This window comes from Chiloscyllium punctatum, chromosome 2, assembly GCF_047496795.1.
Source record: "Chiloscyllium punctatum isolate Juve2018m chromosome 2, sChiPun1.3, whole genome shotgun sequence".
Taxonomy (NCBI): Eukaryota; Metazoa; Chordata; class Chondrichthyes; order Orectolobiformes; family Hemiscylliidae; genus Chiloscyllium; species Chiloscyllium punctatum.
Genome location: NC_092740.1, coordinates 90,366,873 through 90,386,748, shown reverse-complemented (window position 1 = coordinate 90,386,748; position 19,876 = coordinate 90,366,873). Strand labels below are relative to the sequence as shown.

At 39.6% G+C, this 19,876-nt stretch overlaps 1 protein-coding gene across 3 annotated transcripts in view; it reads left to right on the top strand.

Moving 5' to 3' along the window:
* Positions 1-16,492, top strand: part of LOC140486385 (transducin-like enhancer protein 1) — a 117,925-nt gene extending 101,433 nt beyond the window's left edge. Inside the window, exons 15-21 of one of the 3 annotated variants that reach the window (XM_072585447.1) lie at positions 3,805-3,881; positions 4,543-4,792; positions 6,867-7,114; positions 7,958-8,105; positions 13,181-13,331; positions 14,126-14,202; positions 15,854-16,492. In XM_072585447.1, coding sequence (XP_072441548.1) covers positions 3,805-3,881; positions 4,543-4,792; positions 6,867-7,114; positions 7,958-8,105; positions 13,181-13,331; positions 14,126-14,202; positions 15,854-15,961 — 1,059 coding nt within the window. In that variant the 3' untranslated portion in view covers positions 15,962-16,492. The remainder of the gene's footprint in view (positions 1-3,804; positions 3,882-4,542; positions 4,793-6,866; positions 7,115-7,957; positions 8,106-13,180; positions 13,332-14,125; positions 14,203-15,853) is intronic. The other 2 variants (XM_072585457.1, XM_072585466.1) reach the window with 2 other exon arrangements.
* Positions 16,493-19,876: the final 3,384 nt, after the last annotated feature.

Below are 19,876 nucleotides of genomic sequence, written 5' to 3'. Positions count from 1 at the left end.
GTATTAAGCATCTTTAACAATTTGCTGTGGTTTTTTTTTGTAACAGTAATCATGAAATAAATTACAGAGCAATTTAAAAATAATGAAATATTTTCACTTGAGGCTAGACTATTCAAGGTGACAGGCTCAACGCAAATGAAATATTGCTTGCAAAGATTAACTCTTCAATCAATAAAAAGCAGGGAATGAACTTCCTCAGGGTTTATCTGACTCCTCCTTATGTACTTAAGAGAGAATCATTTCGGAGAAAATCAATAATTTGAACTGTCTCGGTTCATTAGAACAGGAAGAAGACGATTGACCCCAAAGTATTAACTTTTTATTTCTCTCCCTATACATGCTGTCTGGTCATTTCCAGTTTTTAATTCAGACGTCCAATAGGAACAATGTTTGGCTTTAATAATATTCTCCACTTGTATTCTCAGTACATTATGCAAAGACAATAAGCAACAACCTTTGTCCACTTTATGCGCCCCTTATTGGTTTCCTTCAATAAGACTTTTAAAAATTTCTGATTTTTTGTGACGAGCTAGATTTAAACGTATCTTTATGATTTCTCTTTGTGGGTATAATTAGTACACCAATTTGAAAATAAAGCTAGAGGTGACAGTGTTTGTAATCTAATCTTATTTTCTCTTGAGGTGATAATTGTTTTCACAGTTTTTAAATCATGCAATTATTTCACAAGAAATAACTTGCTGTGTAACATCAAATTGAAGTTATATATCATGTGGTCTTAAATAAACTTTGGTCTTGATATTTGAAATTGTATTAGACTAGTGCTTCAGTTTTTTGGTAATGCCATAAATTCTTTTGAGATGAATTTACATTTCTTGCAAAACTTCTCTCTCCTCTTCAAACATGGTGGCAAATGCTGCAACACCGTTCCATAGTTTCTCATAACAAACTGGTGCCTTCTCAAATGGCTGCTCTTCAGGACCCTATGTAACATAAATTGGCATAATTGGTAGTGGGCGGCATGGTGGCACAGTGGTTAGCATTGCTGCCTCACAGTGCCAGAGACCCGGGTTCATTTCCTGCCTCAGGTGACTGACTGTGTGGAGTTTGCACTTTCTCCCCGTGTCTGCGTGGGTTTCCTCTGGGTGCTCCGGTTTCCTCCCACAGTCCAAAGATGTGCAAGTCAGGTGAATTGGCCATGCTAAATTGTCCATAGTGTTAGGTAAGGGGTAAATGTAGGGGTATGGGTGGTTTGCGCTTCGGCGGGGTGGTGTGGACTTGTTGGGCCGAAGGGCCTGTTTCCACACTGTAAAGTAATCTAATCCTCTCACAACAGGCACTACCGCTGAGGTTAATCAAAGTTCACCTGAATTTTCATGTGTCCTTATTTTCGAACGGGATGTAGTGGCTAATCATTAATAGTAGCAAACCTTACCGCTTCTATCCCTGAAAGTAAAGATGCTGAGACTGACATGATGATAAGGCAGGTAACAAAAACGTAAGAGTCATTTTTGTTATTGTTTCCCAGATTGGATTGGGTGAGGGGAGACAAGTGTGTTTCAATTCTTGCTACTGTTGACGGAAACATTGTTTTTTTACATTTGATGGAAAGAACCTTGCTTATGGATGCAGAACGCAACTAAGAATGAACTTTGTTGGTTTTTTTTGTTCTTTGGGGTGTTAGGGACCAGGCCAGACCCCTTCAAACATTTCAAGGAAGTAGCCCAGACCCTAATGCTGCTGGTTGTTTTAAGCAGGTGTTCCAGGGGTGATGCAGCTGGTCCAACCACTTAGCTTTAAACAAAAGTGAATTTATTTGCAAGATTAGCAAATGAATCACAAACAAAAGGGAACAGAATATAGAATAACTTCACCTATGCAAAAACGCAACTTAATGATGCTGTTCCAAATACTTGCAACAATCCCCATAAACACCCCTTGACAAAAAAGGAAAAATCAAACCAAGGTTTTACAGGGGAAGAGAGAGAGAGAAATGGCAGAGACATTCAGCATGGAACACCTTCTTCCATATAACTGTTCCTTTGACTATCAGCCTCAAATAAAAAGCTAGTGGCTCTCAACAGTTAGACTGCTAAAACCAAAACCCAAACCCAACCAAACCAGAGAAAAGCTGATTTGGGAGAATTGGCCACTCCCTTTTCATTGAACAAGTGTTGTTTTTAAAACTTAAAAGCTTCCTCAAATAGATCAACCCCAGACATTTCAGAGCCTGTGTCTTTCCGACCTCCTGAAAAAAAAACCAAGGGCAACCTAACCTTGTTAAAGGAGCAGCATCATCACAGGGGAATGTAGGTGTCAGTAATTGGGAGATCATTTATTGCACATCCTATTTTGAGGTGTAAAGACTTTGTGATGTGCTCAGGCATGAAACATAACCATTTTGGGAAGATGCCAGGAAGCTATTATAATGAAGGCATGCCTGAGCAAAAGCTGCCATTCAGGAAACAGTTGGAAGGGAAACAGATGTATTGGACCTGTTGAATGCAACCAAGTTAGACCATAAGAAATAGGAACGGGAGTAGGCTATTTGTCCCTTTGAACCTGCTTTGCCATTCAGTAGAATCATTGCTGATCTGATACTCCTCATATCCACTCTGCTGCGCTTTCTCCATAAACCTTGATTTCCCCCAATGATTAAGAATCTAACTATCTCCGCCTTAAATATGTGCAAGGAATCTGCCCCCAATGCTCTCTGTGACAAGGAGTTTCAAAAACACTGAACCATCTGAGAGAAGACATTACTTGGTCTTAAATTAGTGCCCCTTAATTCTGAAACTCTGCCCTCTGGTCCTAGACTCTCCCATGAGTGGAAACATCCTTTCAGTATTTACCCTGTCTAACCCCTTTAGAATAAGTTATGTTAAATATATTAAAAAACATAGAAATTAACAGGTAAAATGTTATTAATTAGATTAAGTAGTTTAATAATTATGAAAAAATTATACTTTTGGAGTCATGTCAAATGCATAAAATTATTTTCCTTTCTCTGATTAACTTTGTTATACTGATCCCCTCATCTTCTTCCATACCTTTTTCGCTTATGTCAACTCTTGTCTTTTAACCCCAACCTGTCTGCCTCCTTACAGGTATTCCTACCATCCTGCATTTACTTTAGGCATCAGATTACCTGAAACTCTGATAGTTACATCCAGTTCACACCATTGCTATTAAATACTTGAGTTGCCTTGTCCAAACCTAATTGTGAATTGTCTGTTATGCATCTACCTTATCATTTGAGGCTGTGTTTTCAACTAGTTCATCCCAATCTCTGGAAATTGAGACTGAAACCCCCACCCCTCTCTTCTCCTTTCAGAACCCTTACAACTAATGTCCTTGACCAGCATTCAAGGCTGTCATTTCCTCAGCATTGGTTTTCATCGAGGAGTACATGGGGATTTATTTTTTTGCTAAAAATACCATCTAAATGCTTTCTATTCATGTTAAAGAATGCTCTTGAACTCAAATAACATCTGTCATGAACTCCAAACACTCCAGATTATTTTGCTGCAAATGGAGTCATTTTGAAAGTGTGTTATGGTTGTAAATAGAAAAGTTGCAATATTACTTTCATTATTCCTTTCAAAAAAAAACTTTTATATACCTCTGTTCTGCAGTTTGGATTGTTGGAGAGCAGTGTTGATGTTCTGAATCCACACATTTGCATCACTAGGCCTAGGTCTTTTTTGTTCACCTCTAAAGCCAAAGATCAAATGAGCAGCAAGATACAACTCATCAAGTAGGAAATCACACGGTTGGAACAGTTTTATTTAGAATTTATGGATCAATGCCAACCAATTTGGGTTATCCACTGCATTTTAATTACAGGTTGGGTTTGACCCTCATCCTCATATGCGTGTACCTGGAATGCCTCCAAATTTGACTGGGATCCCTGGTGGAAAACCGTAAGTGACCAAAGAAAATTCTTCTGCTTCATATATATCTGTATAGTTTATATTAGAACTTCATCTGGCCCTGTGTTTTTTTTTCTGAGCATTAACAAAGGAAGTCAGTTCTGATTCCATCTTCATGACCTTAAAATCATGAATGTTAACTGTTTCAAACATTTATAATGATTTTTATTCAAATGAGTAAGTTGATGCAGTACTTGCATTGTCTACAGATGAAGGATGTACAGTATGCTGGCAATTCATTTTAGTTTTGTTTTCCCATGTTGCTGTGATATGAAAATTGCTTAATTAACATTATTGAATTAGTAAAGGCTTATAGAACTAAAGAGTTGTTAAATGAACAGGTTTAAGTACACATTAAATTTTAATCCGATTTCAAAATCTGTCATTTCTGCGATTTGCAATGACCTTGCGTTTTCAGGTACGCTAACTTTTGAGTTAATCAAACCTTTGCATGTGCACCACTGTAATGTAAAGCAAAGCAACAGTATTTCGAGAGTTCTGTTTAATATACTAGTTTGTGAAATGTTAACTTAAGACATGTAAGCTGGATGTGGTCACTTGCAATTACAAGCAAAATTAAAGCATGGTTGGTATTCAGTAGACGTTAGCCCAAATCCTTCAGTTTTGTTTATTTTCAACTTTTGCTAAATAGAGCCTATTCATTTCATGTCACCGCGGATGGACAAATGCAGCCTGTGCCTTTTCCACCTGATGCCCTGATTGGACCAGGAATCCCAAGACATGCTCGGCAAATCAACACACTGAGCCATGGTGAAGTTGTGTGCGCAGTGACCATCAGCAATCCCACAAGGCATGTGTACACTGGTGGGAAGGGTTGTGTCAAGGTCTGGGATATCAGCCAGTCTGGCAGCAAAAGCCCAGTTTCACAGCTGGACTGCTTGGTAAGTGAATTACTGCAATTCAGTTCCTTTTTTTTTGGTATTTAATCAGGAAAATCTGAAACAATTGTAACAATTCTAGGTAGCTGTTTGTTCACAGATAAGGAAATAACAGTGAGGTTTTTTTCCCTGATGTGCATATTTAATGCCAATTTTGAAATATTCTTATTTCCATCAGACCTAACTGAACCAGATTCACCTGGGAAATTGAAAAGTTCAGTTGGACACTAATATTAGTGTACATCTGTAATTCCTTTAGAAACTGGGTCTCATAATAAAGAATTGTTAGTTTTACAAGTTCACTGATGAGGAGGTGGACCTGGTGAGAAAATTTCAAATTGTATTTCCATATAATTTTACAGTTTCCACTTGATCTCAAATTCAAAACAGCATTAGCAATAGGTTCATAATCCCACTGCTGCCATTTGTGCGCGATGCCTGTTATACTGCAGCTTGTTAAAGTTCTGTGTTAAACACTGTTGTGTTGGGGCGGCATGGTGGCTCAGTGGTTAGCACTGCTGCTTCACAGCACCAGGGACCTGGGCTCGATTCTTGCCTCGAGTGATTGTGTGAAGTTTGCACATTCTCCCCGTGTTTGCATGGGTTTCCTCCCACAATCTAAAGATTTGCAGGTTAGGTGAATTGGCCATGCTAAATTGCCCATTGTGTTAGGTGCATTAGCCAGTGGTAAGTATAGGGTAGGGGAAATGGGTCTAGGTGGCTTACTCTTTGGAGGATCAGTGTGGACTTGTTGGGCCAAAGGGCCTGTTTCCATCCTGTAGGGAATCTAATCTAATCTAATCTAATAATAGGCTCATGATGGGATCTGGCTTTAACTCCATTATTTGCAGAGGGTGAAAACTCTCAAAACGTTGATCTGAGTAATGTCTCCAAATTGCAAGACAAATAACGAAGTGGCTTTTTGATTCTACTTTCTTGTTTTAAGTTTCAAATCATTTGCTGAAAAACTGGGCTTTCTCAAAAGCCGAGCTGAAAATACCGGACTTGAGGAAACCTAAAGAAACGCCTGAAAGACTTAGTGATAAACTGATGAATACAAATGGATTTGTGTGGAAATATACAAATAGCAAAGTATTTTACATTCAGGTTGTTTTATTAGTTAGCAAAGGATATTCAATCATTTTGCAGTTCTGCTGATGATGTGCTGTCATCTTATTGATGATGATGTGAAATGTTATTGTGTAATGGTGGATTTCTACACATTTCAGCATCCTCTGGCATTTTAAACTAACAGTGGGTAAAGAATTGTTTAGAAGCTTTGATATTAAAAATGTTTTTGTTTTTACATGCTCAAAAGCAGTTTATAAACAAATCTGATCCTTTGTATTTAGCTTTAGAAGTTTTGAGGAAAAAGTTAACCAAATTGCTAGCTGATAAATCTCAGTATCTGCTTTGTTTGAAGGAGTTTCTCAGAACTGTAGCACTGATGGTAATGGTACAAAAATGATATGAACACAGACTGCTTGCATGTTTAGTCAATCAGATTTCAGCAGTGGTCATTGAAACCATTTGTACAGAGAAAGAATTTATTATAATTGTGTGTGGCTGACCACAAAGTATGTAAAGAAAATCCAAAGAGTCCACCACACTTGGCTTAAGAAGTCAAATAATTTTTACACTTTTAAAAATGTTTCCTATTTGTGAGTGGATGGCTGAACTGGTCTGAAGGCATTTTTATGGATCTTTTGAAATTTGAGGTAAATTTATGGGTGAATGAATGGATAAAAGAGGATGTTGTTTAAAGAAAACCTTCCTTAACCCAAGCTGATGATAAGAGGTATTTGGCTCTTTACCATATGGGGAACAATGTAAATCCATACGCAGCAGAAAGCTCCCAATTTCCCTTAAACATAAATGTTATACAGCATATATGCAAAACACACTGGTGCCTGGAGCATGCCAATTTTGAACGTTCATCTCTATCTAAACATTCAGTTTTACAGCTGACTTTGAGTTGTTTTCCAGGTTGCTGAATTTTTTACTACATTTTGCTAAATGAAAATCTGAAATATATTTATTAACAGTTAATACAAAAGCTCTATTTCTTAATCCACAGAACAGAGACAACTACATTCGATCATGCAAGTTATTACCTGATGGTTGTACCCTGATTGTTGGTGGGGAAGCCAGCACGTTATCTATCTGGGACCTGGCAGCTCCAACTCCTCGTATAAAGGCAGAGTTGACATCCTCTGCTCCTGCCTGCTATGCTCTGGCGATCAGTCCTGACTCCAAAGTCTGTTTCTCCTGCTGTAGCGATGGTAATATTGCTGTCTGGGATCTGCACAATCAGACATTAGTCAGGTATGTGTTTAATTGCAGAAATTGTTGTTCTGCAGTTAGCTACATTTTAAGGTTGGTGAAAATATGATAGATATCTGCTTAGAAATTAATATTTTGCAAAAGGAAAGTCCTTTCATTTCTTAATAGTAATCAAGTCAAGTTTTAAAAGTTAAATTTAATCAGATTGCTGCACGCTATGTTTTGCCTATTTTATATTGTTAGTTAAATGAATATCAGGCATATAGCACCTCTTTCTTCAAGGATGTGCCTTTTTATAGACCTTGAACTGCTATTAGATATCTCATCAAAAGTACAGTATAATCAAGTTGCACCCCTATCTTTTTAACTATCAAAATTAAAGGTTTTGACTGGGATAAGTAATAATGAAAAGGAGTAGGTAAAGGGCATATGTTTTGTTTGAGCACTGCTCCCCAGTGACCACTTTTGTAATCTAAAAGTGGCATTAGATGCTAGTCATCTCAATTCAATGAGGAGGAGTTAGTCCTTGTATGTAATTATGTGGATACTTTCTTTAAGTACTCTAAGCATAGTCGGAGTTTAATAATAAATGAGTTTGGCATTAACTTTGATTAAAGGGGAAACAATGTATTTTCTTCACAGCTGCAGATTTGCTGATGTTATTTTACAAAGAAGAGAAATTTTGCTTTGGGCTTGTTGCACCTGGGTAATATTTGCAATTCGTAGATCATGAACTAATGTTATGTCCTGCTGTGGTTTGTTTAACCAAATGCAATACCAGACAGTGAAGAAACATGTTGATCTGAGGTCCAAAACTAACAACGCAATTGTGTTTGCCTAAGGCTTGCAGAGGAAGTCTTTATTCTATTTTGTTTGTTTAATCAGGCAGTTCCAGGGTCACACAGATGGAGCCAGCTGTATTGACATTTCAAATGATGGTACCAAACTTTGGACGGGAGGTTTAGACAACACTGTAAGATCCTGGGATCTCCGGGAAGGAAGGCAACTGCAACAGCATGACTTCACATCTCAGGTATTTGGAGATCTAACACTAATACTAATTTCTTTGTATGCCTGGAGCTGCACTACAATTACAATTTTTAAAAAAATCAACTGTGAGAAAACTGGAGTTTCTCCTTCATAACTGTCAGCAGCTAAGAATCATTAGCATTTGACAGCAGATAATTACACACTCAAATTAACTTTACTGACTTTTTAAAGCATGAACAAAATAATGTGATGGGTTGATTTTTACCTATAATTGGCCATATGTCACTTTTGGGAAGTTTCATTGTATGTTTTTGTCTAAACACTCTAGAGGGAGTTACCCTGCACAATTTTTCATTGCGTACATCATTAAAGTATGCACCACGACTCCATGGCATCATTCTCGTACTTCCTTGCACTCAGCAGCAACATGTCCTAACTCCTGGTAAACCTTATGGTCTCATGCTGCAAGTGCCATATTTAAACCACAGCTGTACACCATTTCAAATGCTGTTACCTGGCCTGTATTAGCCACCCAGGTCAGTGTGCTGTGGATTGTCTGGAGGAATGCACGGCAGTGCTGCAAGAAGCTTGACGATCTTCACAGGTCTGCAGCACTCAATTCTATCTGCTACTTCGCACTTGCTACAACTGTACCATTGCATCCATGTCCCACCAAAGTGCTTGGCCTAGCATTCTCAAAATTGCATGCAGTATCTTGCCTAAATCCACCCATCCACTTGAATTATTAACCTTACCTGCTCTCTGTGCTTCCCATTTGATCAGTTGTGACACCTCACTACCTTTCTTAACTGATGAAGGACCAGACCCATCACTGACCATAGTTCCCCTTGATTATTCCTTGTTGCCAATCATGACAAGGTGCCTGGCTACATGCCTGTGCTAAAAGGCAAGACAAGCAGAAATGCTGTGAGCATTCACATGGTCACAAAATGAGTAAGCATGAAAAAAGCAGGGTAAGAGCCCTGAGATATGTCCTACTCCGATGCATGAGATAGCTGCTTGTCCTTACGCACAAGGGTGTCTGGTAGCAGCATTGTATTGAAAGGAGTCAGTGAACTCCAAAGTGCAGTCTTGAAGTGAGTCCCAATTGTGCCCTGAAGATGTAATGTTGGTGTTTTGTTGATGCCAAACTATATCGACAAAGGTTGCAGGAGGTTAATGCCCATAGAGCAAGCCCTGTGTTGTTGAAGAATGCTGAACAAGATGGAGCCTGAAGAAGCAAGCAATGAGGCTGAAGCTGTCAGGTGCCCACTTAGACCTTCAAATCGAGATTTGTTGCGAATGCATTATCCTCCACTGCCTGATAAAATTGCAAGCTGCATATAAATGAGGAAGATTAACGGATATTGAGATGTTAATAAACAAATAGGCTCCTTGATGCTCATTAGCAAGATTCTCGTGTCACTGTTAAAACATTGGATGGAAAGTTAGACTTTTTTTCTCAACATAGAGAATTTCATTCTACCGATCTCACTATGTTTTCTAACTGACTCACTTGCCCACATCGTTCAGTGGCTGGGAAGATTCTGCCCATAGTTCTTAATCGTTACAAAAAACAGTTTCAAGAGTATAAATCTTCAGATTGATCTGTTAAGGAAAGCACACTGCTGAGGTTCTTGATCATTTTTGTAATCATTTAGTTAATGGTTTCCTCCTGAAGCACAGAATTTGGTAGAACTGATGCACCAACAGATTGACAAACACATGGGATTGTTCCATGTGCTTTGAACCATTCTCATTTCAACTCCAAATCGATCATGGAAGTTCTTCTTGCAAGCAGTAACATCTGTCATTCTATTCTCAATTCTGTTGAAATTCTCACAGGTACAGTGTTGATTGTAGCCTGTATATACCTGTTTAAGAGTCAGTGGTAATGACATCTACTTCTCTACATGCAATTTGCAAGGGCCAGTAGCACGATGTACATCATCTGTAGCAAACATCTCAATCCCAATATTTCCAGATTGAATGCATTGCACATGTTTGATGACGTGATTCTGTATGATGTTTATGTGCACTATTCAATCAGGCATGATTGAATCTTTTGTCCCTAAATGTTCTCCTGTCCAGAAGGAGTGGAGCCTGCACTCTTGCTTATTAAACTGATACTGGCTCCACATCACAGGCATCTTCTAGTTACAACTTGCTTTTTGAAACTGGCAAGTGATGCTAGGGAACACAGCTCACAATGGCTGCATCCAACCACACTTCAACACTGTCATACCATGAGGTTACAGACTTGTGGTTGAATGCAATTCTGTTGTTGCTGATGACCCACAGTGCTTTGTGGAAGCCCAGTCTTGATTTGCTAGATTTGTTTGAAACCTATTTACTTTAGCACAGTGGGAGTCTTGGAAACTATCCTTCATGTGAAGTTGAGACTTCATATCCATGTATTTGGAGATGCCGGTGTTGGACTGGGGTGTACAAAGTTAAAGACCAAACACACCAGGTAATAATCCAACAGGTTTAATTGGAAGCACACTAGCTTTCGGAGTGCTGCTCCTTCATCAGTTAACCATATCCATGTAGACTCTAGTAGGTAAAAACAATGACTGCAGATGCTGGAAACCAGAGTCTAGATTAGAGTGGTGCTGGAAAAGCACAGCAGTTCAGGCAGCATCCGAGAAGCAGTAAAATCTTTCATCAGGAATACAGGCAGAGAGCCTGAAGGGTGGAGAGATAAATGAGGGGGGGAGGGGGTGTGGGGAGAAAGTAGCATGGAGTACAATAGGTGAGTGGGGGAGGGGATGAAGATGATAGGTCAGGAGAGGGAGGGGGTGGGGTGGATAGGTGGAAAAGAAAATAGGCAGGTAGAACAAGTCATGGGGACAGTGCTGAGCTGGAAGTTTGGAACTGGGGTGAGGTGGGGGAAGGGGAAATGAAGAAACTGTTGAAGTCCACATTGATGCCCTGGGGTTGAAGTCTGGTGGTGTGGCCGAGTGGTCTAAGGTGCTGGATTAAGGCTCCAGTCTCTAGGGAGGCATGGGTTTGAATCCCACCGCTGCCATACGTGTGAGTCGCTGTGTGCGACTCTGTAGTAGCCCTATCCGCCAAAATTGTGATGCACAGATGCATCTGCAACAAGTAGATTAGTCAGGACAAGATCAAATACATTTTTCCCCTCTTGTTTAGATTAGATTCCCTACAGTGTGGAAACAGGCCCTTCGGCCCAACAAGTCCACACCAACCCTCTGAAGAGCAGCCCACCCAGACTCCTTCCCCTACATTTACCCCTTCACCTAACACTACAGGCAATTTAGCATGGCCAATTCACCTAACCTGCACATTTTTGGAATGTGGGAGGAAACTCGCGCAGACATTGGGAGAACGTGCAAACTCCACACAGACAGTTGCCTGAGGCAGGAATTGAACCCGGGTCCCTGGCGCTTTGTTCTCTCTTCCATTGCCATGTACCCAGTCTAGCACCTATATCCTTCAGGACCTGGCAGCCTGCTCAATAGTGGTCCTCTTGGTGATAGGCATTGAAGTTCCTGGCCCAGGGTGCATTTGCATGCCTCATTATTTCCTCTGATTGGTGTTCAACAGGGAGCTGTAGCAATTCATGTGTGGGTGGGAGGGTTGGGGACTTCCTTATACTGAAGGCATGAGCCAGTCTGGAGGGCTTCCAGGACAACTCCCTCTCAACGTGTACCACTCTGCTGCTAACTCTACTGTGCCTGTCCTACCAGCTGGGCAGGATACAATCAGGGAAGGTAAAGATAGTGTTTGGGACATTGTCTCCTGCTTGACCGGTCCATGAGAAACTTTCCAAATTTTGGCAGGAGCATCCAGATTTCAGTAAGGGCAACTTTTCAGACTCAACTGGGCTAGTTTTATCAGTATACATTCTGCTGCTTATGTCAATGATCGGTAACTTTTTGGCTTTTGTTTTTAAAGATATTGTAGCGGTTACATATAAATGAGTGTTATGCCAGGCTGTTTCAGAGGGCATTTTAAGAGCTAGCCACATTGCTGTGGGTCTGAACTGAATGTAGACCATGCCAGATAAAGACAATAGATTTTCTTCCCTAACAGACATTAGTGAATCGGATGGTTTGTAACAAAACAATGGTCTCTTGGTCACCATCAGACAAGCTTCAGATTTCAGATTTCCCAATTGGATTTAAACCCAATGTACCCAAAACCCTGCCCTGCAGATTGCTAGTCCAGTGACATTACCACTACATCACCACTTCCCCAGATTTTACAGCAATCCAAACGGAATACATTTTTGGAACAATCCATCAGTAGATTAGTCTGAACTATAAAAAATATGTTTATTCTAGCCCAAGTGGTAGTTGCTATAGCTGGTGGTGATTCAAAGTAACATTTGAAAATGACATACTATAATGTCTACTGTGCAACATCGCAAAAGTGAGAAAGTGTGTAAGGAAGATGCAATTAGAATGACAGCTTGTTCTAAACCAGTTCAAGAGTAGCTAATTTATTTGCAGCAGGTAGTTTGCTTTCTTTTTCAGCTTCTGTTAAGGTTCTCAGGACCAAATCCCAATCTCTGGTGCAAGAAAGCACCAAGCAGTGGGGCTGCGCAACTCCTAACGAGAGCTGGAAATTAATTTGTAAAGTTCTCCCTAGACTGATGATTAACGCATATTTTGGTACTGGTTTAGAGTGTTGATGCAAATCTGGAAGCACATTTCCTGCCCCTGTAACCCACCTCACCACCCACCTCAAACAGGTTTCTTTGGTCACAAGTAATGGATATGTGGAATAAATAGAGAAAATTATAGAGAAAGTTGCAGGTCTGGCCACATCTGTGATGAGAGAAACAGAGTTAATGTTTTGAATCTAATATGACTACTGTTGACGGGGGGTAGTGGAACAGATGGTGAGGGTGATGAGCAAAAAAAAAGAATGCTAATGTGGTTAAAGGGGAGATAGATTGGTAAAGTAGGTGTTATTACATGTTAGGTATGAAGAAGAGAAAATGGATCCTCTGCTGATAACAAAGCCAATAAGGCACAAACAAGACATGGTTGACATGGGGAGAAAAGGCTTGGAGTCAAAATAGACTTTTGTAAAATCTAGAATTTTAAAGCATAATTTCTAACTAAATCTCATTTCTTTTGAAAAAAGATTTTCTCTCTTGGTTACTGTCCTACTGGCGAATGGCTGGCTGTGGGGATGGAGAGCAGTAATGTCGAAGTGCTGCATGTAACAAAACCAGACAAATATCAACTGCACCTCCATGAAAGTTGTGTTCTGTCCCTTAAATTTGCTTATTGTGGTAAGGATTGTCAGCTTTGATTCCATTATCCTAAAGTTACTGACTCTATGATGTGATACAGTTCTTGGGACATCTCTAATCCTGTGATAACTTTCCCAAATACCCTTACATTTAGCAGATTATTCACCCAGATGTTTGTCTGCCCTACCTTTCATCTGTAATTGCTGTTGGATTTTGATTAGGAATAAGAAACCTGTCTTTTTTTTTGGGTTTCACATCATTCCTCTTTGATTCCAGCAGATATAAACATGTTGTAAGCAACAGTTGCTGGTTGAAGAAAACAAAATTTAAAATTTGGTAAATGAAATTTGCTGTTTATACCTTAATTTTAGTGAATCATTACTGGATTAGTTCAATCAATGTAAACAATAGCGTGGTTGTGGTTGTGGTTAAAGGATATCTGTACTACAGCTGTCATGCTGCAGCTGACAGATCCCTCTCTTTTTTTTTTCCAAAATTTTAGTGGAAGTAATCTTAGTTTCCCAAGTTTAGGATGTTTTGAAGCCTATGGTGCAGTTTCTGAAAGAGATTTGCCAAAGAAAATCACAACACACTCTTAAGCATGTCATAACTGGGTATATATACCATGGTTTGGTATGAACCTGTTGACCCAGTTAAAGGAATCTGTAATGCGAGTATGCAAGGACCTAAGTTATTTGAGTTTATTGACCAAAAGATGAAGTAAAGGATAAGATAAAGGAAGGAGGCCATTGGTTTTAGGCTGTTGATTAGCACTAAATTTTGACCAGACAGTGGACAGTGAACTTAACTGATTTTTTGGTATGTTGACACAGGTAAATGGTTTGTAAGCACTGGAAAAGATAATCTTCTAAATGCATGGAGGACGCCTTATGGAGCCAGCATATTCCAGGTAATTTTAAGGCAAAATATCCAGCCAAACCTTCATTTCTATAATTTACTGAGAAACATGTTAAGCAAACTCAACCAGATCAAGAATACTGTGGCAACTGTTAAATATACTAAGTATAGTTCGCTGTTAACTGTAAATGTTATAACTTTGAAAAGTTTGTACTGGGGCAGGTTTAATAGACTATGAAACTGTTGGATTTTCATGAAGTCTCAGTTCACCGATGCCCAAAGAGCGGGGTGGGGATAAGTGCCATCCATATCTAACTTAGCCATTTTATGATAGGCAGGATATTGTCAAGCCAGAGAGGGTTTAGAAGAGATTTACCAAGATGTTGCTAGGTGTAGAAGGTTTGAGTTATAAAGAAGGGCTGGATAGGCTGAGACCTTTCTCACTGGAGCATAGGAGGGTGAGAGGAAATCTGATAGAAGTTAATAAAATAATGAGATGTATGGATAAGAGTTAGTAGTAGTTATCTTTTCCCTAAGATAGGGGATTTCAAGATGAGGGGCACATTTTTGAGAGAAATTTTAAAAAGACTTGAGGCAAACGTTTTACACAGACAGTGGTTCGCGTATATGGAATGAACTTCCTGAGAAAGTGGTGGTTATGGGTACAATTACATTGTTTGAAAGATATTTAGATAGATATGTGATAGGAAAGGCTTGGAGGGATATGGGCCTGGAGCAGGCAGGTGTGAATAGCTTAGTTTGGGATTATGTTCGACATGGACTGGCTGGACCTAAGGGTCTGTTTCCGTGCTGTATGACTCTGTGACCAACATAGTGACCCTAGAAGTACCCTCTGAAATAACCTAGGAGCTACATTAAATTAACTTTAGCATTTCAGTAAAAGGTTTCAACACCTTCTGAATCATAGAATCCCTACAGTGTGGAAGCCGACCATTCGGTCTATCGAGTCCACACCGACCCTCCAAAGATGATCGCACCCAGACCCATCCTCTAAAGTATCCCTGTAACCCTGCATTTTCCATGGCTAATCCACCTAGCCAGCACATCTCTGGATGCTATGGGTGATTTAAAATAGCCAGTCCACCTAACCTGCACATCTTTAGACTGTGGGAGGAAACCGGAGCACCTGGAGGAAATCCCCACAGGCACAGGGAGAATATGCAAACTCCACACAAGTTACCCAAGGCTGGAATTGAACCCAGATCCCTGGTGCTGTGAGGCAGCAGTACTAACCTCTGAGCTACCCCACTCTGAAAAGTAATTCTGGACAGGTCACGACTGATCTACTGATCCCAAGAATGTTTTAGTAATATCAAGCAATCATGAAGCTTGAAAGGACTTTTAAGAAGTCAATACACCAGAGGAAGTTTGCCTTAAAAAGTTGACATGATTTAAGTGATTTTCAACACTTCATTATCTTCACTGACATTTCTGCATGCATGAGGATGTCAAGGTTTTGGAGAAGCTGCCAAGGAAATTTACCAGCATAATAGCAGGGTGGTTTTAGATGTGTGAAGATACTGGAGAAGCTGGAATAGGGAAACTTAAAAGAAGAATTTGAAAGCATGTAGGAGTAGATGATGTAAACTTTGTTATGAAATTTTCCTCCATGTAGAGATAGGTCTGTGAATTAATTCTGGTTAGTTCAGATTTACTGATTTTCTTTTCCCCTCCTTTTACAGTCTAAAGAGTCATCATCAGTGTTGAGCTGTGATATCTCAGTGGATGATAAATATATAGTCACTGGCTCAGGAGATAAGAAAGCATCGGTCTATGAAGTTATTTACTAACATCTGCAACTGAGAAAATATGTCTAGAACAGTTTTTCTTCATAAACAAATACACCCTCCTGGGCTTCAGAATTAAAAGATGCTTTTCTGAATGCCTATACTTAAGGACTGATCGTCAGTGCACCAATGATTGACTGGATCAAAGAAAACTCCATCGACCTAGGCGCAATTAGCTGTTTTTGGTAGTCCCCAAAAAATTCCAGGACCCTGCTTTGTAGAACCCTGGATTATTAGAAGAGCATTTGAATCCTCTCTGACCTCACGTTGTATTTTTGTTATTGCCTGAATTGCTGCGTTTGTGGAGTTGCCTAACCAGATGTTCATTTGTTCTTTGAAAGACTTTCTGTCCTTTGTAGTGCAATGGTATTCCAGGTGAAATTGGACCCTGGGTTATTGCATCTTGTGAACTGTATTTTGTATCTCGATGGAGCTCAGATGTTTGTACAAATTGTAAATATTCAGTTTAATACAGTAAAGAAAGTATTGAAAAAAGTGGTTTTGTAACTTTTTTAAAAATTTGCTGCAAGCTAAAGAGGGTTCAAACAAGGATCCAAACTAGTAAGAACAACGTCATCATTCAGTTATGTATCAGCATTTCAAGCAAGTGGAATAAAATTAGTTCAGAACAATTTGCAAGCAGAAGTAATTTTATAAAAGAAATTATATGTTAAATTTGCAAAATTTAAAATGTACTGTAATCACTGTGTCACTCAATTTTGGAATTCACTTCCTTTAATGCATTTTTTTTTTGTCTAACTATTACACACCAGTAGAACTTTGCACATCATTTGTTTAAAGTACATACTGGATTTTGACCAAATTTTAGAATTGACTTCCTATCTTCCTGTCATCCTATCTTCTGTTTTTGAGTTCCCTTTGAAAGTAGACGTGCTGAGAGCCATCTGCGCTTGATGGCATTCCCATGAACTTCATTTCCTTCAACACTGATTAGTTACCGTTTTGTAACTTTTTTGTAATGCTTTCTTGGATTTTTACCAAAATCAGTGAGTGGCTTCTTAACATCCTCCCCTGAGCTCCTTTTGAAAATGGGTTTGCTAAGAACCATCTGTACTCAACACAGTGCCCTAGAAGCCTTCAAAACTGATTTGGCTCTTACTGCAACTTAGCATACTTAGTTAGGATTTTAAGCAAATTCAACTCATTTATTTTCATAAGATTCTCGATTGTTTTGAAACATTGGCAGACTGAAAACTGTGCAGTAAGTTTGAGGTTCTTATCAGAGACAGAAGAGACAACATTTTGAAAATAAAAATCATTGACAAATTATAGCTGACTAGTTTTGTGCAAAGTACAGTGTTGTTCTTCAGCAATGTTATTTTCCAGCTTTTTAATATTCTGTATAAATATCCTAATCAGTGATGTTTTTTATTTTGTTCATGGGAAGTAGTCATCACTTGCCAGCATTTATTACCCAACCCTAACTGTCCTTGAGAATTTGATAAAGAACTGCATTGTTGAACTGCTACCATTCTCATATTTACATCCAAACATATGAACAACTCCTTGAACCTTCTTAGACATTCAATAACATTATTCCAGTCTTCTGCCTTGACCTGACAGGCATTGATCCCTTGTTTATCAATAATTCATCTATGGTTAGTTCAAAGTATTGAGGGAGTTGTATAGCTATACCCACATTGCTGCCAGGGACGGATTCCCAGGTTTTTTTGACACAGCAATGTGAAGGAATAGTGAAATCGTTCTGGGGGAGTTTTTGCAATGGCCTTCCCTATGGCAGACAGGCTACATTCATGGCCACTTTTAACCACAGACAGGACTAAGACTGTCAAACGAGCGGAATTATGGAGCTTCCTTCTTAGATTTGGTTACCCAAAAACATGTATCATCCTCATCCGCCTCCTGCGAGTACGACATACAAACCATGATCATCAGCAGCAAATACGCCACCGACCCAGCACATGTGCAAACTGGGATCAAGCAAGGTTGTGTCATTCCACCAATGCTCTTCTCCATCTTCCTTGCCACAACTGTCCACCCCACCTCCACGAAGCTTCACAGTGGTGTCAACCTTCTGTGCAATATGAGAGAAATGTCTAGAAACAAGACCACCCCAGCCTCTGTCATCAAGCTGCAATATGTAGATGGTGCCTGCGTATATTCATACTCCGAGCTCCAAACCTCTTCCATTATATTTACAGAGGAATATAAAAGAATAGGGCTTAAGCTAGACAAGTGGAAGACCACGTTCTTCTGCAGTCTTGCTCTTGTCATGCAACACTGACTGTCAACATCCACAATGAGCCACTGGACAATGTGCATTAATTCTCATAGTTTAGGAGCCTCCTCTCAATGAGGGCAGAGGTCGATGGTAAAATTCATCATTGCCTCAAGTCTGCAAAATTTGGCTAATCTGAGAAAGATAATGGTTGATGACCAAGACCATGAGCCTGACACAAAGTTAATGGTCTAAAGGGAAGCAGTGTTACCAATCTTCAAATCCTGGAGAAAGATCACAAGCTATGCCCCCACAAAATCCTACAAATTAACTGGCAAGATAGGAACTTCAATGTTAATGTGCTCTCTGAGGCCAATATCTCCAGTATTATGGCACTGGTCACAGTCAATCAATTGTGTTGGCAGTGCACAACATTTGCACGCAGTCACAAGACTTCCAAAACCAACTTTACTCTGAGCTTCATCTCAGCAAGCAGTGAACACGAGGGCAGAGGAAACACTTTAGGAATATCATTACTGTCTCCCTGCAAAAAACTGCAGTATTCTCACTGACAAGGTATGTGTAGTACAAGACTGTCAGAATTGGAGATGAAGTATCTACAGTAGTACAATTCACTTTGAGTATTTCCAACAGGCCCAAGTGAAAACAGAGAAAGGAGCAAGTGGAAACCCAAACATCCCACTGTCCCACCACATCAAAAACTATCTGAGTCTGGGAGTACAGCTCCAGCTTTGGATTGTTTCGTTGCCTCCATCGTCTTCAATCCTGAGGGAATGCCAATGAGGAAGAGTTCCAAGCTGGGATGGTGTGTAGCTTCGACAAAAACTTGCAAGTCATGGAGTTCCCACACTCCCTTTTGTGATTGAAATATTCTCATGTTGTCTAAATCCATCGCAGTAATATTTGAGATTTCCGAAACGAGAGAATATTGTAAATATATAGATGCAAGAGATTTTTTTTAAAGCTACTCAACAGTTTACTGCTTTATCAGCCTTGTTGAAACTATGTTTCCTGCCTAAATGAATTGTTAAAGATTGTAGTCCCTGTTAAGTTTAACTTGAAGAACATAAGGAAGAGGAGCTGGAGTAGGCTATTAGGATAGACTATTCCGGCTGCTCCAACATGGAGAAATACCAGAACCCATTTCCTATCTGACCCCACCCTCTCCTACTTTACTGGCCCTCATTTATTCACTTTGTGCCCAAAAAAAGTTCAAAAGCTCCTTTGAATATACTTCTTGATCGAGCATCCGCCAGTCTTTGACATCAGGAATTCCTGCAGAATTAGCATGACCAGTGAGAACGGTCCCTTTGGCAGCCTATTTCTTCTGTAGTCTGAATTGGATGGTTTTGGGAAATGCATGTTCCATACCCTGGTGAGCATCAGGGCATTTGTAATTGTCGGCAGCACCAAGGTATAGTGTGTTTGTTAGCCAATATTACCGAGTTGCTTTTATTATAAACCAAATTTGTTAGGTTCCTAAACATGAGGCACTGAATATTTGTTCTGTTGTTTGTTAATGACACTAAGGCAATCCAATCTCAATCACATGTCCAAACAAAACTTTTCTCTGTATAGATAAAATTTAATATTCATTGTCCAAATGCAAAAATGTATGTGGGAGTAATGAGAAAAGAATCAACATGCACTCTAATGATCAATGGGCTGAAGCAGTGTGAACTGCTTGATAGAAAAGC